Below are 27,843 nucleotides of genomic sequence, written 5' to 3' on the forward strand. Positions count from 1 at the left end.
TTTCAGATTTCCAGCATCCGCAGTATTTTGCTTTTAATTAAATTCAATATTTGCCCTCTCCCCCACAAAACACTTCCCTTCCACATATGACCATCCCCCCCCCCCCTTAACTGAACAAAGTGCAGAGGTCACCCCTTCCCACCATCCCCTACACTAGTGAGCAAAACTTGACCCCACCCGCACTAAAAATCATAAATTCCTCCCTTCCCCACGACAGTGGCGCCTGCTTTCCCTCAACGGGAAAGTGAAGGCGCGAGTGCCAGCCGCCACTCAGAATATGTAGCCCGAAGGTCAGATTGTTTTTAATTTTAGTTCAATTTATTCGTGTCAGTAATTTAAATATGGTGATCTGGGTCCCATCACCCAATGGCCGGGGGGGGTGGGGGGTCCGCCACCGCTGGGAAGATCGGGCCTGACCCTTCCAGAATCGGGCTCCGTGGCGGGCTGCTGCGGGAACAATCTTCTGGCCCTCCCCGCCACAGTGCCAATGTCAGGAGCTTTGTAAAATCCCGGCCAATGACCCTATGACTCAGATGAATGTAACAACACAAAGAGGAATAACCCTGGATGATGTAACTATCAGTTTTATGTTAACCAGGAATCTCTAAAAATACTAAAGTCTTTTGGGAATCTGTTAGGACTTGTGTATATCGTATATATCAAGACTCCAGTGCATCATTATGAGAAGTCCTACACTTCCACAGTCTTGGACTTTTTAGTTACTCTTGGGGTCAGGAGAAAATCCAAAATCTTAGTCAGTTAATTGACAGTAATTAAGCTACAAACAACTTCAAATGGGGATCTTTCGATTGCAGTGAGTCGAATCAACAGATACAAATTTTCTTCACAGGGGAACCTCAGCTGGACTGCAGAAATCCTGAATCTATTGGTTTTTTTTAAATGCACCCATGCAGTATTATTTAAACTGTGATAATTCCCTAAGTTCCGCTGTACCTGATATTACCATTCCTGTTTTCCTGGTTTTATTTTTGCTTTTGCCCTCGACAACCTTTTTGATTTTCACCTGATTCATTTTAATGGATAGGAATATCGCAGGCTGGGAACACAGAAGTGGAAAACCCCAGCCATTCAGAACATTAATGGATAGATGTTCCTTTAACAGATTTCGCAACTGCAATCCATCATCTTTCTCCTTACTGCATCCTTCACAAATGCAGCTATCTGTAGTTAATTTTCTTCTGCTTTTGTATTAATTTCACTATGTGCTGTGAAACTATCATTTACACAGAGTTAGGATGAAGCAGACTTATACACTTTACAGACAGTATAATGGAGGAAAATGTGTTTCAGAAGATAGCAAATTACCCACTCCGATGCCAGGCTGGACACCTACTCCAGTGCCAGGCTGTACACCCACTCCAATTCCAGGCTGCACACCCACTCCAATGCCAGGCTGCACACCCACTCCAACACCTACATTGTGATCACAAAAATTTAATAATTAGGAATAATGAATGGCTTCTTTACAAAATAGTTCAAATTTAGGATTTTTTGGCCAATAATAACCAACAGTGAAATAATATGAAACCTGAATCATGCTGTCTTCTTAAATCCAGACTCTCATTTCAACACTTAAGTCAAACTATTATTCTCTCTAACTATTATTCTTCCATGCAGGGTGGAGGAAGTGCTGCATTGTTGGAGGTGCCTTCTTTTGGGTGGGATATAACCTGAGGCCAATCTGCCTGTTTATGTGGATATAAAAGATCCTATGATGCTATCTAAAGAAGAGTGAAGAGTTCTCCTGGTGGCCTTGCCAACAATAAATCTTGAATAACGCCACTAAAATGCTTTGACTGTCCATTTACTGCATTTGCGAAATATACGACTTCTTCATATTGCCAATTAGCTGCTGTGGTCACTGACATAATATCTTCATAAAAGTAACTGCTGCAAAATACTTTAGATTGTTTTATGGTGCTGTATCAATAAAAATTTTTAAAATTCTAAAAACCACTGCTAGGACATCCATCTCAAATAATGTTTGAAGGATAAGTAAAGAGCATTAATGAGAAGCAACAGATTACAAGCTGTTTTATTCTTTTTCTGTGTTGGCTACGTGTATCTAAATGCATTAATGTATAAATTGGAGACTACTCAACACTAATTTTGGAAAGAAGTGAGAAGATATAATGGTTCAAACCTCATTAATTGATGCTCAAGATGTTTTTTGCCTCATGTTACTGGTTGTGCTGGATCATCCAGCTGATGTGATGTTTCAAGAATTAGCAAAGTATATTTCACGAACATGCACTAACAAAAGGTGAAGTCACATGGGATCAGAGGGGAGCTGGCAAGATGGATTCAGAACTGGCTCGGTCATAGAAGACAGAGGGTAGCAGTGGAAGGGTGTTTTTCTGAATGGAGGGATGTGACTAGTGGTGTTCCGCAGGGATCAGTGCTGGGACCTTTGCTGTTTGTAGTATATATAAATGATTTGGAGGAAAATGTAGCTGGTCTGATTAGTAAGTTTGCGGACGACACAAAGGTTGGTGGAGTTGCGGACAGTGATGAGGATTGTCGGAGGATACAGCAGGATATAGATCGGTTGGCGACTTGGGCGGAGAAATGGCAGATGGAGTTTAATTCGGACAAATGTGAGGTAATGCATTTTGAAAGGTCAAATGCAGGTGGGAGGTATACAGTAAATGGCAGAACCCTTAGGGGTATTGACAGGCAGAGAGACCTGGGCGTACAGGTCCACAGGTCACTGAAAGTGGCAACGCAGGTGGATAAGGTAGTCAAGAAGGCATTTGGCATGCTTGCCTTCATCGGTCAGGGCATAGAGTATAAAAATAGGCAAGTCATGCTGCAACTGTACAGAACTTTAGTTAGGCCACACTTAGAATATTGCGTGCAATTCTGGTTGCCACACGACCAGAAGGACGTGGAGGCTTTGGAGAGGGTACAGAAGAGGTTTACCAGGATGTTGCCTGGTCTGGAGGGCATTAGCTATGAGGAGAGGTTGGAAAAACTCGGATTGTTTTCACTGGAACGACGGAGGTGGAGGGGCGACATGATAGAGGTTTACAAAGTTATAAGCGGCATGGACAGAGTGGATAGTCAGAAGCTTTTTCCCAGGGTGGAAGAGTCAGTTACTAGGGGACATAGGTTTAAAGTGAGAGGGGCAAAGTTTAGAGGGGATGTGCGAGGCAAGTTCTTTACACAGAGGGTGGTGAGTGCCTGGAACTTGTTGCCAGGGGAGGTGGTGGAAGCAAGTACCATAAAGACGTTTAAGAGGCATCTTGACAAATACATGAATAGGATGGGAATAGAGGGATACGGACCCCGGAAGTGCAGAAGGTTTTAGTTTAGGCAGGCATCAAGATCGGCGCAGGCTTGGAGGGTCGAATGGACAGTTCCTGTGCTGTACTGTTCTTTGTTCTTTGTTCTTTTCACATGCAGTCATTATTTATAGTAGGAAAATTCCTTTCCCTTCAATAGGAAGATTGCTTTATTCTATCCTCAAAGATATAATAATTTGATAGTTATATAGAGTAGTGAATTATAGTAGTACCAATAATGTGAGAAGTAGGAAGATTTACCTCCATATTTAGCAGCTTTAGATGCAGCAGCTCCACCTGCAACAATAATCAACAGGTAATGATACAGCCAAGACTGACTATAAAAAAGGTGTGACAAGAAGCAATGAAAAGATTAACAGCAATACAGCATTCCTGAGACCTTTTTTTCTGAAACTTTCATCATTAACACAAATCACTCAAATCGAGCCAATGTTGGCCTTTAGATTCCATTGGGTGAATGCCTATCTCCTGAAAATTTGTGACAAAGAATTTCTTCAGAGGTTCTGATTGTCTTTGGCAAGTTTGTTTAATATTTAATGAACCAGATTAATAGTTGTGAACTTTCAAAATATCTCAAGGGGTGTGACTCTGCCTCAGGCTACAAAAGATATTTTAAAGAGTTATTATCCCATTGGCCTGGCTAATAACAGGAGTGGGTTATGCAGGTGGGTGGGTCGGAGTTTTGCACGAGAAACCTGGAAGTCTGGGTTTCCCTGGATGTATCCACAGCATATGTCTTTTGACTTTGACATGCTTCTTGCGTTGAAGTCAGCCTGACTGACAGGCTTGGCTCCCAGTTAGGCAGTGAGAACTCTGGAGAAGGCCGCAAGACCAAGTTTGTCCGAGGGGATGGTGGTTGTTCAACTACACAAGATCTGATCGTCCGTGAGACGGTGGGGGAGAGGCTGTCCGATTCTGGGTGGGGATGGCCCAATCCTGGGGGAAGTGTCCGATCTCCAACTCCAGGGTTGTGAAGTTGGGGCGGTGGGAGGCTTGGGAGACTTGGTTTAGTTTTAATCCCAAACAGGATTTTTTAAAGTTATAAAAACTGTTGGGGCTCTTTTCTCGCCTGAATGTATTTCTTATGTTTTACAAGCACCTAACAGTGGCTTTCAAGTCAAGGTTGCAAGCACGCTTCATGATATTCTCTGCTGACCCAAAGAACTTACCTAAGGGCCTCAATAAAAGTGATGACACTCGTATTAATTTGATTGCTCACCTGCCATAAAATCTGTCAGACTTTATATCGGGCATTACGCATAGCGAGTAAGACACGTTTGCATGACTGGGCCGCTGTAATCGGTGGGGAATATAGTTACATATACAAATGACTGATAAACATTCTGTATGTCTAATAAAGCTTGCGTGTAACTACAATATGCCCAAGTTTTCTTGATTTTTTTTTTACCGTGCATCAAACCCACTGCCCAAATAATCTCTTTCCGCAAAACTAGCCATACCCCTCAAATTTCAAATGTGACTAACCTCAAATAGCTTTTTTTTTGGAGTGTCTCTTCGCATAGCGACCAGATTTAAGGAAATAAATTCTTCTGTTGTTTTATTGCAATTATTTGAGTGTTTTTAAACATTTATCCTGAGACCTACTCTGTATTTTTTACCTCTGTTAATGCATTTTTCCGTGTAAGTATAAGTCAAATTGAAAAGCATCTCCAATTGCAGGTTCCTCAACATGCTGCACCTGGTTTGCTTAATACTGATTAAATGAGTTGAAGCTTACATTTTTAGACATAAAGAAGAAATATAACAAGCTTAATTATTTAACTTTCACACCCACTCACAGCAGGGAAAACTGGTATTGCAGGAAGTCGAAAGTTTCAGCAGCATTTGTTAGTGGCTTTTTATTCCAGTTACTGCATTTGTATCTGACATCCGGATTTCCCAACCAATTAGAGCATTTGGGCGTCATGATGACTGCATTAGTCTGTTTCAACTCCAATATTTAAAGGGACCCTGCAAGGGTCAGAACTGAAGTGTTATAACAAAGCCAAGAACTGCACAGATGTAGTCTCAGTGTGACAAGGCAGCACTATGCTTCTCCAATGTGTCCCTGGATGTGATGCTGTGTGCTGTAAGGGCCTGTGGGGAGAATCTATACCGCATGGACAGTAGAATGAAGGCAACCTGAGAAAACAAGTAGGTGTGACTGGAAGTGGCTGAGGAAGTCAGCAGCAGGAAAGTGGTGCCTCACTTCTGGCTACAGTGGTGCAAGAGGTTAAATGGCTTCATCAGGGCAGGAAAGTGATATGAAGTACAAAGCCCCTTACTCTTCCTCAACAGCCTTCTCCTGCACATCACTCCTCATGCAACCACACCTGGCACGTGCACCCATTCCTTTCTCTCGAGGCACCTCCTCACATCCCCGTCTGACTAGCCACCACTGACATTCATTCACCCTTATCTTATTGCAATGTCACCCATCCCTCACAATGACCCACCACGGATACTGTCCTTCCATCCTCTCAAAACATTCCACTTCTGAAACTCATAGGTCTCTTCTTTCTCTCCTTGCAGAAGAGAACATAGACCAAAAGGGAGAGACAGAGAACCAGAGGCGGCTCTCCAGTCATATCCACCTAAACAGCTGCAAAGAAGGAGGCAATGGAAAAAAGCCATATTTCTGCATGCCTGGCCACTGGAAATGGAGAAATGAGGGCCTCTCAGCTACCCAGTGACAGAATTAAATTTAACAGTCACATGGCATACAACACTCACTCATGTTGACCTGATGTCAGCAGCTACTGAAATATGATTGTCTGCACAATAATATCTTAGAATGCTCTCATTTTATCAGTTCTAATTCATGTCTTTCATCTCCTGTAGGTCCTTCAAACATCCATCAGGAGGTGGTGGTGGAGGAGAACGATGTTGCCTCAGAGGAAGTCTTTCACTCTGAGGATACACCGTCACACGACTCATACTCACTCTCTACCAGCTCAGATACATATACTTTGGTGCAGCTGCCAAGACAGGTAGTTGGTTTGACATCATGGTGAACCACACTTCACAAGTGAACAGGAGCAGGTGTTGGAGACATGTATAGCAATTGAGACTCCATTGGAGGCCACAGAATCCTCCAAATTCTGTTCAGTTGGATGCAGATCCTGAGCCTTGAAGGTCACCAACAAGGAGGAGTATTCTGGAGCAGCAGCGGAAAATGTGTGAGGTCCTGTTAGCCGTTTCAGGTGTACTGCACACAATTGAAGAGAGAATTGAGAAGCATGAGTTTGGCCTCTGCACTGATGTCTATGTGCATGGAAAGAGTGGCCAGCTACATGGAGCATCAAGTGTGATAGTCTACTGAGTGTAGGCTGACCTTCACCAATGGCCTGTACACCCAGATTGCCTCCACATTTTGGGCTGCTGTCTCCCAAATGGCCTTCAGCATTTGAAGAATGGTATGACAAAAGTTAGTGATGGGCAATGGGTGTCTGTGAGAGGAATGAATTTTTTTTTCATTCTTTCATGGAATGTGGGTACCGCTAGCAAGACCAGCATTTGTTGCCCATCTCTAATTGCTCTTGACAATTAAGTGGCTTGCTAAGCCATTTCAGAGGACAGTTAAGAGTCAACCACATTGCTGTAGGGCTGGTGTCACATCTAGGCCAGACCAGGTATGGACAGCAGATTTTCTTCCCTAAGGAACCAGATGGGTTTTTACAACAATCACTTCATGGTCACCATTAAACTAGCTTTTAATTTCGGATTTATTAACTGAATTCATATTTTAACATCTGCCGTGGTGGGATTCGAACCCACGTCCCCAGAGCATTAGCCTCAGCCTCTGGGTCACTAGCCCAGTGACATTACCACTACACCACCGCCTCCCCTGAATTGTTACTTGTGGGACTGACTGTGTTAGGGGCTCAGGGAGGGTGGCACAGTGGGTTCAGAATTGTTCTGCCAAGTGGCTGCACTGCCTCAGATTAGCTGTAGCGTGGTTGAATCAGTGCAACCCAGGCATCCCTGCTAGGTTAGTGTGCAACGGCAGGTGCCCTTGCCACAACAGGTTCCTCCTGTTTCTCATTTTCTTCTTCCTTTTTGAAAATGCAGAGTGCTCATTGCCATTCACCTCCTGGAACTTCGGTCCTTGCTGTGGCACAAGGTTGTGCAAGGGGTAGCACGCTACTACCAGCCTGGACACCCTTGCTGGTGCATACTGAAGGACACCCCCAAATCTGTCCAGACACATGAATTGCTTCTTCAGCATCCTGATTGCTCAATAACAACTCGTGCTCATGGAGGTTCTGTTGTACCTTTCTTGGGTGTCTGTGCTTGGACTCCTCACAGGTGTCATAAACCACATCTTTAGAGCCTAGTTCTTGTCTCCAAGGAACCATCTGCTAACTCTACTTCAAGGTGTGAATATCTCTGGTAGATGTGACTGGTGCAGGTTGAATTCATCATGGCAGCTCCTTGGGTATCTTGCACAGACATGCATGATGATCTTTCGGTGGTTGCAGGCCAGCTGAACATTGATGGATGGAATCCCTTTGATTAATGAATACTCCTGGGTGATTTGAGGGTGCCTTGGTTGCCACATGTGTGCAGATTCCCTGTGGGAATCCAGTCAGAGCAGCAAAGCCAACGACCCTCTCATTCTGACCAGCTTCATTGGAAGCAAACTGCACTTAAGTCCATGTTTACCCTGGTAAATATGGCATCTGTCACCTGTAAGATGCATTTGTGGGCAGAATATTGTGAAATTCGATAAATATCACCAGAAGATCCCTGGAAGGAGCCTTTGTTCCTCATCTGAAGTCTATGGTACAGCAATTCAAGTGGCTGCCATGTTGCTGTGAAAGTTGGCAACTTGGAAGTGCAGATCAAATGCAAAAAGACTCCAAGGTAGCAGGAATAACCTCTAAAGTCTTGGAGGCTACTTCCAAAACAGTGAAAGCACACTTTCAGAACAAGTCCTGTGAGCAAAAACCTTTCACTTAGGCAAGGAAGCAGCTATCAAATCTCAGCCTGTCAATTGCTCAGCCTCATCAAATCCCAATGTCCTCTTGCCTTGTGATATCTGGCGAGTTCCAGGAAGTCCAGGAAATGGGTGCAAGCTGAGTTAAAGTCAGAATCCTGAGTTAAAACAGGAGTTAATGATCATTAACATATTTAAATAGCAGACCCGCCTGTCCTACGGTGGTTTCCCAAGCACTGAAGAACACGCTCAAGTCAAAAGCCATGGATTCTTGCTGGCTTCCTGACATGTCAGCAGTTATAAGCCAGCACAGAAACCCACCAACCTTGACAGGTTAAAACTCCTCCTATGGTGTGGGTTTGATGCTTTCCTTGGGCCCCAGTAGTTTACGCTGCTTCACGCACATTTTAAGTTTGGACATATTCTAATGAAGTTGGGGGATACGTTAGTAAAGTGGGGGTGACATTGGGTGCATTTTCATGGCTAAATTCAGGGTTGTATCCACAGAGGAAGCTCCAGACCCAGGTGTTGACTCATCAGAAGAGTTAAAGGTCCATAAAAGACAAAGCGGTCAAAATCCCAGACATGGTAAGAGTGGAACTTGGTCTGATTGCCAATGGGGAAATAGGAATTTGGTAAGAATCTGAATCCACTGGGTTTCTATCCCAGTGGCGTTCCATTGGAAATTTATTGGTGACAGAGCAGGTTAGTCTTCTGCAAACCTCCATCTGAGCCCACCATCCCACACTGGCATGCCTGCACTCCATGATACCCAGGGAATTCCAAGCAGCACAACTGTGTTAAAGCAAGAAGAACTTACTGAAAACACGTGTGAATTCCATAGCATTAAAAAGCCCCAAATATCTGGGTAGGAAAGGTAATTGATCCCAGAGAGGATCGATTACCTAATAAACGCTAAAATTACCCCTCTGTGGTCAGGCAAGAACTTTTCTAACTTCATTAAGAATGTATTGCTTCCTCAAACTATTTTAATGATCTTATCCCTGCGATTTGGAATGGAGTCAACACTAAAGCAGTAGTGGCTGGAGGTCTTGCTCTGCAACTTCTGTTGGTGGAGCCGAGACCCCAGATTTTTGGGTTCATATAATGCACACTTTTGCCAATAAAGCCATTGAAAGTTTGATTCTTTGAAGAGGTTGGCACACTTAGATAGTATCTAGCATGTACTATTGTGGCTGAAACAGAGATCTGGGACAGAATTTTCATTCCCGGGTCCCAATCCCGCCATCAGGATGAAAAGGTTGGGAACCTGGAAATATCGGCGACGGGACTGCAAAAGAGATGTTGGAGAAGGTGACCAATTAAGTTGCCGCCTCCAGGAGTCCTGTCCAATTAAGGAGTGTGGGCAGGCTCCCGAGGCTAGAGAGTCAATAAGAGGTCATCCAGCACTGAAAGATCAGCAGCCCCACCGGCAGGGGTGAACACAGCTGAAGTTATGTAGGGAGGCACCAGGGTGCTTCCATTATCGGTTGCCGGCCACAAATGGGGCATGTAAGAAGGGATTAAAGGGTTAGGGCTCCATCGAAGAGGTGGGGGAAAGCTCCCCAGAGAAATGGGCACTGTTGCAGTTGCAGCCATTTATTAGCACGGCCCTTTGCCATTGAATGGAGTCTCTGTCTCCGATGGCTACCCGGCCTACCCCTGGGAGGTTTCTGGCTCGATGGGTATCCCGAATGCTGGCTGGAAAATCCAGACGGTGTCAGAAGAGTGCCCTTAATTAAGCTCTCAAGCGCTCCAGCCCTCAGCCAGTCGGATAACCACTCTCGTCATCGCCCCACCTCCTGTAGAATCCCGTGGAGGTGGGAACGTGTTATGGAGCCAGCCCAAGGGACTTTTCCTCCTGTTTTCTGGCCCCATTGCCTCCAGGGGCCCTTGAAAATTCTGCCCATGTTATGCCTCAAACAAATAGATTTTTGGTGCATATTTTTCTTGTTTATAATTAGCAGAGGTACAGAAAAACTGTGTTTTTAAATTGACTGGCTTTAGACGAAATCTAGCTTTCCCTGCTAAGTTGCAAAATGAAATTTGCTACCAAGGTGTCTACAAAATGCTGACGTGTCTTAAATCTGCAGATTAGCCAGGATGCCAACCAATCTGTGATCAGATTAAAGTGGTTGAAATATGAATCTGGTATGCAAGGTCTGGGTGAAGTGTAAATTGCAATTTATGTTATTCTGTGCACTGACTGCATTATTGTATCTTTGAATTAGCATGAATGACAGTTTTCTATCCAGAGTGCTAATGATTAGGAAGTACATATGGCAACTTTTCCAATAGTTTATGGTTCAGTTTCCAGTTTTGCCTGTGGTGCTAGCTGGATTCTGTAGAGGGGAGGGCAGCAAAGTCACTCAAGCACATGCAACCTATCAGTAAGTCTATGGAAGTCAGTGTCTGCCAAAAGCCTTGTAGATTATTAGACTGTGTAAGAATTATGTTCTGCGAAAGATATTTAAGTTCTTGTGACTGATTCAATAAACGTTTTAAAGAAAAATCACTATTAGTTTGTTGATGATGTCACCATTAGAAACCTGCAATTGCACAGGGCCCTAAGCCAGTCAGGGGTGCAGAGTGGATCCAGTACCCTTAACTGAACTGCACTGGCATCATTAATCTGCCCAGGTAGACTGAATTCCATTTATGTTCAACTGTTCTGGATGGATCTTCTCCATCGTCGGTGAAGATTCTTCCCTCCTAGTCACACTTTGGCCTAACACTGACTGGCAGCCATGAACAAAACCGAATGCTTCCAGGAGAAAGGAGCAGAGCCGGACCATCTTGTGCAACACTAAGGTGAGACTAGTCTCATTGTCCCAACTTTGCCTCCCCCTATTGGTCCCAGAATTTCACATTCCACCTCTGCCTCCGTCTATTGGATGCAGGGTACTGTTACATTACACTGAATTTACAGCATGGGAACAGATCAGGTTACCCCTCAGCCTTCCCTTTTCTAGAGAAAAGAATCCTAACCTGTTTAGTCTTACCTGTTGGTATAAATTTTCAGTTCTGGTATCATCCTTTAAAATATTTTTTACACCTCTCCAGTGCCTCTATATCTTTTTTGCAACATGAAGATACTTGTGTGGCACAAATGTTACTTGCTATTTATCAGCCCAAGCCTGAATGTTGTCCATGTCTTGCTGCATCTTGCACGGACTGCTTCAGTATCTGAGGAGTTGCGAATGGTACTGAACATCATACAGTTGTCAGCAAATATCTCCACTTTTGACCTTATGATGGAGGGAAGGTCATTGATGAAATAGCTGAAGATGATTGGGCTAGGACACTACCCTGAGGAACTCCTGCAGTGATGTCCTGGGACTGAAATGATTGGCCTCCAACAACCATAACCATATTCCTTTGTGCTAGGTATGACTCCAACCAGTGGAGAGGTTTCTCCCGGATTCCCATTGACTTCAGTTTGGTAGGGTTTCTTGATGTCACACTCAGTCAAATGCTGCCTTGATATCAAGGGCAATCATTCTCACCTCACCTCGAGTTGAGTTCTTTTGTCCATGTTTGGATCAAGGCTGTAATGAGGACAGGAACCGAGTGGCCCTGGTGGAACCCAAACTGAGCATCTGAACAGATTGTTGCTGTTTAAGTGACACTTGATAGCACTGTCAACGACACCATCCATCACTTTGCTGATGACTGAAAGTAGACTGATGGAGAATTAAATGGCCAGATTGGATTTGTCCTGCCTTTTGTGGACAGGACATACCTGGGCAATTTTCCACAATGTCAGGTAGATGCCAGTGTTGTAGCTGTACTGGAACAGCTTGGCTAGGGGCGTGGCTAGTTCTGCAGCACCGTCTTCAGTACTACAGCTGGGTGTTGTCAGGACCCACAGCTTTTGCAGTATCCAGTGCCTTCCACCATTTCTTGATATCACATGGAGTGAATCGAATTGTCTGAAGACTGGCATCTGATGCTGGGGACCTCAGGAGAAGGCCGAGATGGATCATCAACTTGGTACTTCTGGCTGAAGATGGATGCAAATGCTTCAGCCTGTCTTTTGCACTGATGTGCTGGGCTCCCCCATCACTGAGGATGGGGATATTTGTGGAGCCTCCTCCTCCGGTTAGCTGTTTAATTGTCTACCACCATTCAGGACTGGATGTGGTAGGACTGCAGAGCTTAGATTTGATCCTTTCATTGTGGGATCGTTTAGCCCTGTCTACTGCATGCTGCTTCCGCTGTTTGGCATGCAAGTAGTCCTGTGTTGACTCCTCATTTTTAGATATGCCTCGTACTGTTCCTGGCTATACTCTCCTGCACTCTTTATTGAACCAGGGTTGATCCCTTGAATTGATGGTAATGGTAGAGTGAAGGATATGCCAATATCAACCTCAGTCATGCAGACTGAATTACTGTTGGAGCCTCTCACAAATGCTTCCACTGCTGCTCTGGGCGTTTTGAGATCCAAGCAGCAAGTCAAAGCTGGTGAGTGTCTTACATAAAGCATCAGCACAATTAAGTAAGCCTTCAGGGACATTATAAAGGCCCATATTTCTGTGCACAAAAAGTTCACTGTGCCTCCAGTTGTGCACTATATGGTTGACACTAATGCTACTGGGAATGAACAATAAATACTGGCTTGCCAGTCTTATATCGCAAAAGCAAATAAGAAGGAAAATATGGGTTTTGAAAAAAATGGTTTGAATTTTGTTTGAGCAACAGAATGACAGGTCCTGCAAATGTTTCTTGGATTGCTGTAGAACCATCTTGCCTTGATGTACAGAAAAGAGCAGTCTTAACTGCTTTAGTCAGAATTTAATGCAGCATTGGCTGATATACCAAAGCTTTGTTGCATCAAGTACATCTATGTTTTAGCTGTCGAATGTAGATTTGATTTGACTTTACTATACATTAATTTTTTGACTCCACTCAGAGACACTAAGCAATTTACAGTTATACAGCACTCAAGCAACAGAACGTGAAAGACTGGAAGGAGATGAAGACACCAGGCAGAATGTGAGGAAATAGCTTCTGGGGGAAATTTAAAGTCAGGGAGAAAGATAGCAAGGCCGAGCAGTTTGGAAAAAAAAACTTAAAGGGCAGGGCATGATGGCTAGTGATTGGCTGCTGATGGTGGATGGTAACAAAGGCCAGCATTTATTGCCCATCTTAGCTGCGCTGTGAAGATGATGAAACAACCGATTGGCAGCGAGGCCATTTCTGAAGTAAGTGGTGTGGGACTGGAGTCACATATAAGCCAGATCAGGTAAGGACAGCAGGTTTCTTTCTTGAAAGGACATTAGTGAACCAGTGTGTTATTTTTTAGACAAATCACAGTTTCGTGGTCACTTTATTACTACCAGCTTTTTATTTTCAGATTTCTAAAACTGAATTCAAATTTTCAAATTGATTGTGAGATTTGAACTATCATGTATGACAGGAGGAGCTTCATATATAGGATGAGGTGTAGGTTTGAAGCATATAAAAACAAGGATGAGGATCTTGAAATTGATTTGCTTGAGCAGAAAGAATCAGTGGAGTTGAGCCAGATCAGGATCAATGGAAAGAAACTACTTAAGTGCAATTTATTGTTGTTGTTGTTTGGGCTTAGTGTGGGAGAGGTCTACTGTGGAGATTCAAATTAGATAAAGTTTGTGAATAGTGGATTTGAGGAGAGTATTACAGAAATTGATCCTTAAGGCCATTGAGGATCAAATCAACCAAGGTGGAGATGAGGTAACAGGCAAATGTTCTAACGATGTGAAAAGGCTGTCTTGGCTTAGCGCTGGAAAACATTCCAAGGCTGTGCAGAAACAGGGTAAATAGTCAAACAGGGAAATCGATGAAGCAGAACCAGTGGTATGTAGGTATCTGTGATGGTCAATTAGAATACCATATATATATATATATATATATATATATATATATATCTCAAGACTCCAGTAAATCATGGGAAGTCCTTAAAAGTCCCAAACGGTGCAAGTGTAGGTTATTTTGGGGCTCAAGACAATATCCAAAATCTTAGTCAATTAATTCGCAGTAATCTGGCTACGAACAACTGCATTGGGATTTTTTAATTGCAGCAAGTTGAATCAACAGATTCAAATTTACTCCACTCAAGTAAGCCTCAGGGATTGATAAAGTGTCCTGTCTCACTGGACTGCAGAAAATCCATTGTTTTTTAATGCACCCATGCAGTGTTATTTAAGCTGTGATAATTCCCTGAGTGTCACTATACCTGATATTACCAATCCTGTTTTCCCGGTCTTTTTTTTTGCCTGTGCGTTTAACATCCTATGATTTTCATCTGATTCATTGTAAAGGATAGGAATATCCCAGGCTAGTGACACAGAGGTAGAAAACCCCAGCATTCAGCACATTAATGGATAGATGTTCCTTTAGCAAACTTATAAACTGCAATCCATCATGCTTCCCTTACTGCATCCTTCACAAATGCAGCTATCTGCAGTTAACTTTCTTCTGCTTCTGGTATTAATTTCACTGTGCGCTGTGCTGCCATCATGTACACAGAATTGGGATGCAACATACTTATAGACTTTACAGAGACCAATATGAAAGAAAATGTGTTTCAGAAAACAGCAAATTACCCACTCCGATGCCAGGCCGCACACCTACTCCTGTGCCAGGCTGCACACCCACTCCAATGCCAGTCTGCAGACCCACTCCAAAATCTACATTGAGATCACAAGAATTTAATAATTAGAAATAGTAAATCACTTCTTTATAAAGATCATTCAAATTTAGGATTTTTGCCTGTGAAATAATGTGAACCCAGCAAGCGTGTTGTCATTTTCATTCTAGACATTCATTTCAACACTTAAGTAAAACTGTTATTCTCCCTAACTATTATTCTTATATGTAGGATGGATGAAGTGCTGCATTGTCAGAGGTGCTGTCTTTTGGATGAGATGCTAACCTTAAGGCCAATTTGATTATGTGGATATAAAAGATGCTTTAACGCTATCCAAGGAAGAGTGAGGCTTTTTGCTGGTATCCTTGTTACATTAATCCGCAATGGTTGCAGTGGTCACCTATACAATAAATGGTGATGCCACTTCAAAAGATAAGTAATTGCTGTAAAGCACTTTAGGATAGTCTATGGCGCTATATCAATAAAATTTAAAAGATTCAAACCTTATTCATGAATGCTTATGAGGTTTTGTGCTGGATCATCCAGTTGATGTGATATTTCAAGAATTAGCAAAGCATATGTCATTAACATGCAAATGCTTCTCACATGTAGTCATTACATATAGTAGGAAAATTTCTTTCTCTTTAACATAAAGACGGCTTTATGCTATCCTCAAAGGTATAATAATAATTTGCTGGTTATATAGACTAGTGAATATGTCAGAAGTAGGAAGATTTACCTCCATATTTAGCAGCTTTAGATGCAGCAGCTCCACCTGTAATGATAGAGAATCAACAGGTAACGATACAGCCGACACTGGTTGCATATGGGATATGACAAGAAGCATTCTGAAGATTAACAGCAACACAGCATTCCTGGAAAATAGGTTATCTGAAATTTTCATCGTTTCCCAGCGATAGCTGCTGGCCTTTCCGCGCCCCTGCGAGGGGGGAGGACATGGCAGTCAGGAACAGGGTGCCCGGTTGAGGGCTACCCCCGCCTCCCAAGCTACTCCCGGGACCCAAGATGCTCCCCCCCAAACGCCCACCCTAGCCTCACCAGGGCATGACCTGGTGAGGCATGCCCAACTTACTCAATCTCTAGGGTCCATGGCGTCGGCTGGGCTGCAGTCCCAGCAGTGGCCACTGCTCCCGGTGACGCTGCTGGGACTAAGAGCTGCCCAGCCCACTGATTGGCTGGCAGCTCAAGCTCCCTCAAGCGGGTGGAAGTCCCACCTCGGAACAATTAAGGCCTGGGGACCCGTAAAATACAGGACGGATCCCCAGGCTGGGCGGAAGCGGGTTCACCGCCGACTTTCACATCAGTGGTGAATTCCTGGCCACCTAAGGTAAAGTCCAGCCCTATGTTTTTGTTATGTTGATTGAGGGATAAATATTAGCCATAGAACCTTTTACGTCCAACTGAGGGAGCAGAATGGGCCGCAATTTATTGTCTCATCTGTAAGACAGCACGCCCTCAGTACTATGCTGAAGTATCAGCCTTGATTTTTGTGCTCAAGTCCTGGTGTGGGACTTGAAAATGACTCAGAGGCAAAAATGCTACCCACTGAGCCACAGCTGACACACTTAAGAGGTTCTGACTGTCTTAGGCAAATTTGCTTAACATTTAGTGAACCAAATTAATATTTGTGAACTCTCAAAATATCCCTCAGGTTACCAAAGATGTTTTAAAGTATTAATATGCCATTGTTGGACTCTTTTACCTGAATATTAACAAGGGTGGGCTATGTAGTATGGTGGGGTGGTGCTTTGGACGGGAAACTGGGAAGTCTGGGTTTCCCCAGCTTCATCCATAGCATATGTCTTTTGTCCTTGACTGGTTCCCTGCCTGGAGGTCAGCCTGATTGGCAGGCTTGGCTTCCAGTCGGGTAGTGGGAGCAGGACGCAGGTCTAGGTGGGCCCCTGGGAGAGGTTTTGACTGATTTCAGTGGCATCTAATTGCTAACCCTGTCAGGTGGGGGGTGGGTGAAGTTGTCCTATCTTGGGTGGGTCTGGGCCAATCCTGGGGTAAGGATTTGATTTCCATTACAAGGGGTGTTTGGATGGGGTGGGTTGTGATGTTTGGGGTGGGGAGCTTGGGGATTTTAATTCAGTTTTAATCCCAAACACAATTTAAAAAAAAAAGTTACACAAACTGCCAAGGGGGTCTTTTCTAGCCTAAATGTATTTTTTATGTTTTACAAGCACTTAACAGCAGCTTTCAAATCAAAGTTGCTTACATGCTTCATGATATTCTCTGCTGACCCACAGAATTTCCCAGAATGCCTTTGTAAAAATGGCAACACTGGCATTATTTTGGGGTATCGCCTGCCATGAAGTCTGTCAGATCTTATATTGGCCATTACGCAAAGTGGGAAAGTTGCATTCGCACAAACCAAAAGCGGTGGGGAATATAGTTACATTTACAAATGATTGCTGAACATGCTGTATGCCTAATAAAGTTTGCTCGTAATTACAATATGCTCAAGTCTCTTTTTCTACAGTCTATCAAACCCTCTACCTGAATGAATCTCTGCAAACAAAACTGTCCATACCCACGACTTCCAAATGTGAGTATCCTCCAATTGTGTTTGTTCAGAGGATCCCTTCATATAGCAACCACATTTTCAGGGAGGAAATAAAATTCTTCTGATGTTTTATTGCAATTATTTGAGCATTTTTAAACATTTATTCTCTGAGATCTGCTCTATATTTTCTATCTCTGTTAATGCATTCTTCTGGCATAAATACGTCAGATTAGAAATTGAAAAGCATCTTCAATTGCAGGTTCTAAACGTGCTGTGTCTGTTTTGCATTAATGCTGATTAAATGAGTTGAAATTTAAATTTGAATTTTCATACATAAAGAAATATATGGAGTTGAATTTGAACTTTCAGACCCACTCGCAGCAGTGTGCTCATATTCTGTTTAACCCAGCCACTGTATTTGCATTTGACTTCCGGGGTTCCCAAGCAATTGGAGCAGGCAGGTGTATATTAAGGGTATGAAAGGGTGAATCTTGAAAGAATACCTCCAAGATGACGTAAGAGATGACTTAGATGTAGCGTGGTTTTTGGTGGAGTCACACAGACTAGGTTGAAGATATATATAGTTCTAAAATAATAAATATCAATGTTCTACCTAACCCAGACTGAAGTATCTCTATCAGCTAGACTAAGTAAGGTGGAAGCATGCCAAACCAACACATAACAGCAGGCATGTTAACGACACACATCAATCTGTTTCAGCTCCAATATTTGAAGGGACCCTGTAGAGGTCAGAATTGAAGTGTTAAGACACAGCCAAGAACTGCACAGATGGAGTCTCAATGTGGCAATGCAGTACCACGCTTCTTCAATTTTAATGTTAAAAGGCTGTGAGGGCCTGCCGAGAGATTCTATTTCCCATGGGCAAGAGAAAGAAGACAGCCTCATAAAACAAGTAGATGTGGCTGGAAGTGGCCAAGGAAATTAACAGCACGAGTGTGGTGCCTCACTCCCAGATACAGTGCTGCAAGAGGTTCAAGTACAAACCCCCTCACTCTGCCTTCCCCAACCTTCTCCTGCACATCACTCATCATACTACCACACCTTGCAGATGCACCCATTCCTCTCCCTCGAGGTACCTCCTCACATCTGACCAGCTACCATTAACATCCACCTTAATTTTAGTGCAATGTTACATCCATGGCTCAGAGTGACCTTCCACAAATGTTCTCCTTCCATCTGTCGAGGAAGTTGTCGAGCGAGGGAGCCGTGGTTTACTAAAGAAGTTGAAGCGCTTGTCAAGAGGAAGAAGAAGGCTTATGTTAGGATGAGACGTGAAGGCTCAGTTAGGGCGCTTGAGAGTTACAAGCTAGCCAGGAAGGATCTAAAGGGAGAGCTAAGAAGAGCAAGGAGAGGACACGAGAAGTCATTGGTGGATAGGATCAGGGAAAACCCTAAGGCTTTCTATAGGTATATCAGGAATAAAAGAATGACTAGAGTTAGATTAGGGCCAATCAAGGATAGTAGTGGGAAGTTGTGTGTGGAATCAGAGGAGATAGGGGAAGAGTTAAATGAATATTTTGCGTCAGTATTTACAGTAGAGAAAGAAAATGTTGTCGAGGAGAATACTGAGATTCAGGCTACTAGGCTAGATGGGATTGAGGTTCACAAGGAGGAGGTGTTATCAATTTTGGAAAGTGTGAAAATAGATAAGTCCCCTGGGCCAGATGGGATTTATCCTAAGATTCTCTGGGAAGCTAGGGAGGAGATTGCAGAGCCTTTGTCCTTGATCTTTATGTCGTCATTGTCGACAGGAATAGTGCCGGAAGACTGGAGGATAGCAAATGTTGTCCCCTTGTTCAAGAAGGGGAGTAGAGACAGCCCTGGTAATTATAGACCTGTGAGCCTTACTTTGGTTGTGGGTAAAATGTTGGAAAAGGTTATAAGAGACAGGATGTATAATCATCTTGAAAAGAATAAGTTAATTAGCGATAGTCAGCACGGTTTTGTGACGGGTAGGTCATGCCTCACAAACCTTATTGAGTTTTTCGAGAAGGTGACCAAACAGGTGGATGAGGGTAAAGCAGTGGATGTGGTGTATATGGATTTCAGTAAGGCGTTTGATAAGGTTCCCCATTGTAGGCTATTGCAGAAAATACGGAAGTATGGGGTTGAAGGTGATTTAGAGCTTTGGATCAGAAATTGGCTAGCTGAAAGAAGACAGAGGGTGGTGGTTGATGGCAAATGTTCATCCTGGAGTTTAGTTACTAGTGGTGTACCGCAAGGATCTGTTTTGGGGCCACTGCTGTTTGTCATTTTTATAAATGACCTGGAAGAGGGTGTAGAAGGGTGGGTTAGTAAATTTGTGGATGACACTAAGGTCGGTGGAGTTGTGGATAGTGCCGAAGGATGTTGTAGGGTACAGAGGGACATAGATAGGCTGCAGAGCTGGGCTGAGAGATGGCAAATGGAGTTTAATACGGAAAAGTGCGAGGTGATTCACTTTGGAAGGAGTAACAGGAATGCAGAGTACTGGGCTAATGAGAAGATTCTTGGTAGTGTAGATGAACAGAGAGATCTTGGTGTCCAGGTGCATAAATCCCTGAAGGTTGCTACCCAGGTTAATAGGGCTGTTAAGAAGGCATATGGTGTGTTAGCTTTTATTAGTAGGGGGATCGAGTTTCGGAGCCACGATGTCATGCTGCAGCTGTACAAAACTCTGGTGAGACCGCACCTGGAGTATTGCGTGCAGTTCTGGTCACCGCATTATAGGAAGGATGTGGAAGCTATGGAAAGGGTGCAGAGGAGATTTACTAGGATGTTGCCTGGTATGGAGGGAAGGTCTTACGAGGAAAGGCTGAGGGACTTGAGGTTGTTTTCGTTGGAGAGAAGGAGGAGGAGAGGTGACTTAATAGAGACATATAAGATAATCAGAGGGTTAGATAGGGTGGATAGTGAGAGTCTTTTTCCTCGGATGGTGATGGCAAACATGAGGGGACATAGCTTTAAGTTGAGGGGTGATGGATATAGGACAGATGTCAGAGGTAGTTTCTTTACTCAGAGAGTAGTGGGGCGTGGAACGCCCTGCCTGCAAAAGTAGTAGACTCGCCAACTTTAAGGGCATTTAAGTGGTCATTGGATAGACATATGGATGAAAATGGAATAGTGTAGGTCAGATGGTTTCACAGGTCGGCGCAACATCGAGGGCCAAAGGGCCTGTACTGCGCTGTAATGTTCTAATTCTAATTCTAATCTTCTCAAAACATTCCACTTCTCACACTCAAAGGTCTCTTCTTTCCTTGCAGAAGAGAATACAGAACTCCAGGGTGAGACAGCGAACCAGAGGCGGCCCTCCAGTCATTGCCACCTTAACAGGTGCAGAGGTGGAGATGAGCTGGGTCTCTACATGCCTGGCCATTAGCGATGGAGAGATGGGGGTCTCCCAGCTACCTAGGGTCAGAATTAAATGTAACACAGCCACATGGATACAGCACTCACTTATGTTGACTTGATGTCAGCAGCTACTGAAATATGATGTTCTACACAATGATATCTTCAAACCCTCTAACTTTAAAGGCTGCATTTACTGACAATGCAACCACTAGGTGGCTGCCAGGATTAAAGATGGCGCTGCTCAATTTACCACAGGAAATGCTTAGGCTGGATCATTCCAGCAAACGAACCTGACATTAAGTTGTTTGGAAGCCTAGTAATGTGCTATTATGTAGTTATAGGACACTAACTGTAATCATCAGATCTGTTTAATATTCCAGTAATCCTATTAAATACAAAAGGAATTTTATGATTGAATTTCCATTGGAAGATAGTGAATTGGCACCCGGATCGAAAATCGAGCAGAGTATAAAATGTGCTACCAATTCGTTATTGTGATTCGTTTAAATGATTGACCAGGACTGATTTCACCCGAACGCAGCTATTAGCTCCCACCCCACTAGCCACTATCCCACCTTTGGCAACTCGCTTCCCCCCTTCAGCTGCTAGCTGCAGACCTCACTGCTCCCCCCCACCCCCTGACTTCCCTGGCCAATTGTTCCCCTCTCGCGTCACCCCGCTCTCTGGTTGGTCAGTTGGTCGCTCCCCGACGCCCCCCCCCCCCCAGCCACTGGTTATAGACTGTGCTGTTTCCCTCCTCTCGGTCACTCGCCCCCACGTTTCATCAGTCACCATGCGCCGCCTGAAGAAGTAAGGCTGACCGCAAGGGGTGACGAGGTGACGTAGGAGTGAGTGGCTGATAGGAGGGAAGTGGTGCGGCCCGCAGCTAGCGGCTGGAGAGAGGCCAGGGAGGGGAAGTGGGTAGCGATCGGCCAGAGAGTGGGTGGCACGAAGCGAGGAACAATCGGCCAGGGGACTGGGGGGGAGCAGCGAGGTCTGGAGCAAGCGGCTGAGGGGATGAAGCGTCGAGGCCTGGAGCAAGGGGGGAGAGCTCCAGCCTCAAAGTCTCCCATTCAGCCGCTTCCTCCAGCTGAATGCGGGGCTGGATACCTGATGATGCTTTATTGCGCATGCGCAAGGATGGACCTGGCGTGGATACGCGATGACGTTGGCGCTGCATGATGATGTCATCACACGCTTGCGTTACTACGTCCTGGCAAGATGTAACTGCTCGTGTGCACAGCTTGGCCCACTATGATGCGTCAGTGGGCCAGTGCGTTTTCAGGAATCACTTTGAACTTTAAAAAAGAAAGACCTGCATTTATATAGTGCCTTTCACAACCACCAGATGTCTCAAACACTTTACAGCCAATAAAGTACTTTTGAGGTGTAGCCATTGTTGTAGGAATGTTTTATAAATTCTAATTCATGTTTTTCAACTCCCATAGATCCTTTAAGCAGCCATCAGAAGGTGTTGCTGGAGAAGGCTGAAGACTCTCAGGGCAAGTTATTCACTCAGAGGATGTACTGGCACAGGACCTATGCGCATCCTCCTCCAGCTCAGATACACACACCTCTGTGGGCTCACCAAGACAGGTCGTTGAGTTGACACATGGTGAACTGCACATAACAGGTAAAAAGAGTAGGTGTTGGAAACAGGTGTAGCACAAGACCCTCCAAGCCCAGATGCTGAGCTTTGTGGGTTGTCATTGAACAGGACTATTCTGGAGCAGCAGCAGAAAATGTGTGAGGTCCGGTCAGCCTTTCCAGCCACATTGCTCACAATTGGAGAGAGATTGGAGGCGTCTATCTCTAATGTCTACATCCATGGAAAGAGCATGCAGTGTCAGACCCGACAGTCCACCGAGTGCATGTTGGCCCTCACCAATGGCCTGCACACTCAAGGCAGAATTTAATGTGGCTGTTGAAGGTGGATATGGTGGTGTGGAGGGACAGAGAATTACATTGGAGTCATCTGCCCAGAAATCTGACATCATGACAGTGGTTCTGTATTTTGCTGCCAGTGGGAACGCATCATTGGCCCTCCGACGCAATGGGGAACTTTTTTAAATTGCTGAACTGCTCTTTTAAATGCATTTAAATATAATTAACTATAACTTAGTCATAGCCTCTTGATTTTGTGAACGGCAGGCGGCACTCACGTACCTTCGGGCTCAGGACCATTAAAACCTGGTGGCACCGAGGCAAGAGGCCATATTGCCACAATGGGGAGGCAGTCCTGAGCATCGATGCATAGAGGAAGAGAGGAGTTGGGAGGCCAAATCTGGACTGTGTTGCTATGGGCTCTGCAAGGGTTTGAGGGCTCTTGGGGGCTCTGCAAGGAGGTTCGGGGTCTCTGCGAGGACTCAGTGTGGATATGGGGGCTTCTGCAAGGGTTCAGTATGGGTGTGGGGGGGGGCACTATTGGGATACCGAACAGCTGTGTGATGTGGTTATTTGGCCACACAGATGGAACTGAGAGTGGGCCATCAGCAAGGTTGGGCTCTGAGATCCATCAGGGACTCCGTCGAGAGAATTGTCAAAAGCTCAATTGCCAAGGCAGGGTCGTCTCTGCATCGACAGTGCTCTGTAGACCCACTGGTCACCTGGCATGGGTATCATACACCCTGTGTTTTTGGACCTCCGTGGCATGATGCAGCGCCTCCAATGGAGAGAGGGCCAAGAAGTTGCTGCCGGAGAGTGAGACTCCACAACGAGAGCAACAGCAGCCTGCCAAGCCAAAAAGGGCCCACTTACGCCAGAAAATGTATGAGACTCGAATCAGCTACCTCCAAATGTCCGAATGCCATTATTAGCGAAGGCAATGGATGTTGAAAACATGGCATGGAGGCCAGACAGGTTGAGTGATGTGCAAAGGAGGCAAGGGACAACCTTGCAGAGCCCATAGCAACAAATTACCCGTTTCCAGTCACCCTGATGTCCACTCACTGAGAATGCAATAAAGACTGACCTTCAGGCATGAAATCTGTCGCCTCCTTTCCATTTGTGTCCCCGACTTGCGACCAGTTGCATTGCACACTTGTACCCATGGGAGAACAGAGGATAATGAGGGCTGGGGGCACGTTGACATGTTAATGAGGGTTGTGATCACATTGGCATTGCACTAAGGGGGAAGGGGGAAGTCAGCAGCTTACAATTAAGGCACAATGGAACATGGCATTCAGACAATGATGGCTAATGGTTTGCACAAAAGAACTTTTAATTGATGTCGACATTACATATTATCTGCACCTGAGAGTCCCAAAGTGTGACTAGGTGGTCTTCTTAAAACTTTTGCGAGTGCTCCTACGCAGTGTGATCCCACCGACTGAAGCTGAGCTGGAGGCAGGCTGCTGATCAGGGTGCCCCTTGACCTGTGATCACTTTGGTGGGCATTCTGTGGCTGCCTGAGGGCTGGAAGGCCCCAGCAGCCTGAGGGTGACCTCTACTGGTGTAGGTCTCTCCTCAGGCGTCGTGGCAGCTGGAGCTGCGCTCACTGGCAGAGGGGCTGAGGAGCTGGTGTCCAGACTTGGAGCGCATGGACTCCTCCATCGTCCGCTCATGGCTCCTCATGGCCTCTGGCATCTCCACCATATGTCGCCTTACTTCTCTCTGCAACTGCAGCATGCCCTGTGCTGTCGACACCAGAGGCTCATCATCATCCTGCGGCTCAGCAGGGTCCTGATCACCCACAGTCCTCCGACTGTCGGAGGCCTTGGCTGTTTTAGCCTCAGCCAGCTGCTCAGGTGTGCATGTGTGGTGTTCTCACCAGCTTGTGACCCTGATTCACCAAGGTGAAAGTATCTGCACAGGTGGAAGGTGCAGGAGTGTCATGGAATGGTGCATCCTCTGAATGGTCCTCCTACTGAGGTGGACAACTGTCCCCCTGTGGCTGCAGTCTCCTGCGCATGCCAATCTGCATAAAAGAACACATCACAGAATCACAGGAGCAGGCCATTTTGCCAATCATGGCTGCACCAGCTCTCTAAGCGAGAAATTTATTTAGTGCCACACCCTGCCTTCTCCCCATAACCCTGCACATTCTTCCTTTATAGATAACTATCTAATTCCCTTTTGAATTCCTTGATTGAACCTGCCTCCACCACACTCTCCATGTGGGTAAGGCTGTGCAGATCTTGTCATGTCAACCATACATGATGTGGGTTGTCATATTTAATGAGTATGTCGATGAAGGCCAATCCTCACTCTCTTGCGCAGGATCTCCAGTCTCCCTTTCTGAAATTGCGTGGTGGCCCTGCATCCCACCAGTTCCAAGGCCTCTTCCTCAGTGGTGGTGAGAGGTTGCAGATCAGGGAGTCCTCTGCCAGTCCGGGCCGTTTCCCTCCTATTGTGGGTCCTCTTGTCCTGAAAGAGGAAGGATTGAGATAGTAAAGAATGGCAAATAAATCAACATGACAGTTCTGCTAATGTCAGCCCCTCATCCCCTACTGGGGGATCTTATATCTCTCATGCTGCCACATGCTTTCAGGGGAGTTAATGCCGCCAAACGCTGTCAGGGTAGTTAATGGGGGTGAGCTATGAAGGATGGTTTCTTGTGGTCGGGATGCAGCCATGTATCTATCAGGATGAGGTTCTAACCTCAACCCTCTGCCATTGCCATGATAGTGCCACCCTCCTCATGTTGACCATCCTCCCGCATGGTCACATGCAATCTCCAAAAAGGCGGGTAGCATGGAGCACTTGGCCGAATGCAGGAGATCATTGACCCTCTTCCTGCACTGGACACATTTCCGGTGAGTGACCCCATGGCTGCTAACCTCCTCTGTGACCTCCACATAGGCTTACTTGGTCAGGCGGGAGGACCTCTTCTTGCCATCACTGGGGAAGTGAACCTCCTGACTTTCCCTTGCAGCCTGGAGGAGAATCTGCAGGGGGTATCACTGAACCATGGGGCCACCCTTTGTCTTGCCTCGGCCATCCTGTGCTGTACTTCTCGGGGGGTTGGGGATGTCCAGGAACCAGTCACGCTAAGTTTAAAGCTGCACCAAGCTGCTGATGACTCTAAGGCAGGAGTGAATGCAGGGCTGGCAGGGTTTTAACTATAGCGCCAGTATCTGCACTGGAGTCATCTGATGCTATAATCGGCAACTCTCATCCTGACTCACCGCGTGATTGGGGGCGGGGGGGGTGGGTGGGGGCTGGGTCTCCAATATGCAAAATGACTATCCGCTGCATGATCATGGTGGGTGTCCGCCCACATGATGAATAGGATCGGCACTCATTTCTGGACCTGCTCCTGAGACCAGCTGTGGGATCATTAAATTCAACCCTCAGATTGCCACCTTAGTAAGGATTGAGGAAAATCTCACCTTGGGTGTCCAGCGCCTCGATGAATTGCAGCAAAGTGTTCTCCAACTCTTGACTAACCGATGTCTTTAACTCTTGTCGTACCATTCTTCATAAGGCTGAAGGCCGCATGACAGAGGGCAGACAAAAATGGGGAAGACAGGACAATGGAGCTTTGAAATAAATTTTATATGTCATAAACATGAAACAAAATGTAACAATTTAACACAGTGTTAAACATCCAAGTACCTTGTGAAACTACAAATCCTTTATTTTTATTTTTCTACTATTCCTGCATGGTGCAGTCCCTGTGGTGCAGTGGTTAGCACTGCAGCCTCACAGCTCCAGCGACCTGGGTTCAATTCTGGGTCCTGCCTGTGTGGAGTTTGCAAGTTCTACCTGTGTCTGCGTGGGTTTTCTCCGGGTGCTCCGGTTTCCTCCCACAAGCCAAAAGACTTGCAGGTTGGTAGGTAAATTGGCCATTATAAATTGCCCCTAGTATAGGTAGGTGGTAGGGAAATATAGGGACAGGTGGGGATGTAGTAGGAATATGGGATTAGTGCAGGATTAGTATAAATGGGTGGTTGATGGTCGGCACAGACTCGGTGGGCCGAAGGACCTGTTTCAGTGCTGTATCTCTAAAACTAGAGCTAGAGGAAGGCTGCGCGAATCCCTGCTGTGACTGTTCAGATGCTCTGGGTGATCTGTGGGTGCCTTGATCACCATATGTGTACAATCTATGACTCCCTGGACCTGTGGAAATCCAGCCAGAGCTACAAAGCCAATTGACCTCTCATTCTGACCAGCTTCATTGTAGCAAAGTGCACATAGGTGCCAGCCCTTGAAAACATGGCATCCGTCAGTTGTAAGATGCATTTGTGGGCAACAGATTGTGAAATTTGACATATTTCATCAGGATCCATGGAAGGAGTTAGAGGCAAAGAAATTAAGTGCTGTGGTGACTTTGACTGCTAATGGCAATGCATGCCCCACCTGATCCACTTGGCAGGAGATCTTCCAGAGGCTGCAAATATCAGTGAACACCTGGTAGGAAAGTCTGAGACTCCTGAGGCATTGGTGCTCAGTCATGTCGAGGAAGCTTATCTACTATCTGTATATCCTGTGTTCAGGGCATTGCCTCCTGCAAGCTGGAGCTCTGTGCTCATCCTCTGTCCTGTGAAGTGGCAGATGGTTGAGGAGAAGATTGCTTCTGCTTTTGCTGGTGCTGCTCCTGCTACTGCTCCTTCCTTTGTCCCTCATCTAAGGTCCAAAGTAGAGCTGTATAAGCGGATGCCATGCTGCTGTGAAAGCTGACAGCTGGGAAGTGCAGATCAAAGGCAAAAAAATTCCAAGGTAGCAGCAATGACCTCCCAAGTCTTGGAAATCACCTCCAAAGCAGTGAAAGTGTACTCTCAGAACAAGTCCTGTGAGCAAAAGCCTTTCACCTTGGCAAGGAAGTAGCTGTCAGATCTCAGTATTTAAAGCCTTCCTTGCCTGTCAATTGTTCTACCCCAGTAAATCCTGCTGTCCTCTCACCTTGTGTTATCCAGCAACTTCCAGGAAGCTCGGGAAACCCGTGCGCACAGAGTTAAAGCCAGAATCCTGGGTTAAAACAGTAACTAATGATCATTTAACATATTTAAATGGCAGACAGTCTGTCTCACAGTGGTTTCCCGTGCGCTGACGATCACACTCGTGTCAAAGATCAAAGTCTTCGGGTTCTTGCCAGCTTTTTGACATGTCAGCAATTACAGTTGTTTTA

The 27,843-nt window shown here is 45.3% G+C and overlaps 1 protein-coding gene across 12 annotated transcripts in view; it reads right to left on the reverse strand.

Moving 5' to 3' along the window:
• LOC137346623 (elastin-like) overlaps positions 1 to 27,843 on the reverse strand; it is a 508,685-nt gene that overhangs the window by 73,770 nt on the left and 407,072 nt on the right. For all 12 annotated transcript variants that reach the window (XM_068010226.1, XM_068010221.1, XM_068010223.1 and 9 more), the window contains 4 exons: positions 15,636 to 15,671; positions 14,853 to 14,936; positions 3,567 to 3,602; positions 1,327 to 1,434 (listed from right to left, as the gene is read on the reverse strand). In XM_068010226.1, coding sequence (XP_067866327.1) covers positions 1,327 to 1,434; positions 3,567 to 3,602; positions 14,853 to 14,936; positions 15,636 to 15,671 — 264 coding nt within the window. The remainder of the gene's footprint in view (positions 1 to 1,326; positions 1,435 to 3,566; positions 3,603 to 14,852; positions 14,937 to 15,635; positions 15,672 to 27,843) is intronic.

Source organism: Heterodontus francisci, chromosome 30 (genome assembly GCF_036365525.1).
Source record: "Heterodontus francisci isolate sHetFra1 chromosome 30, sHetFra1.hap1, whole genome shotgun sequence".
Lineage (NCBI taxonomy): Eukaryota > Metazoa > Chordata > Chondrichthyes > Heterodontiformes > Heterodontidae > Heterodontus > Heterodontus francisci.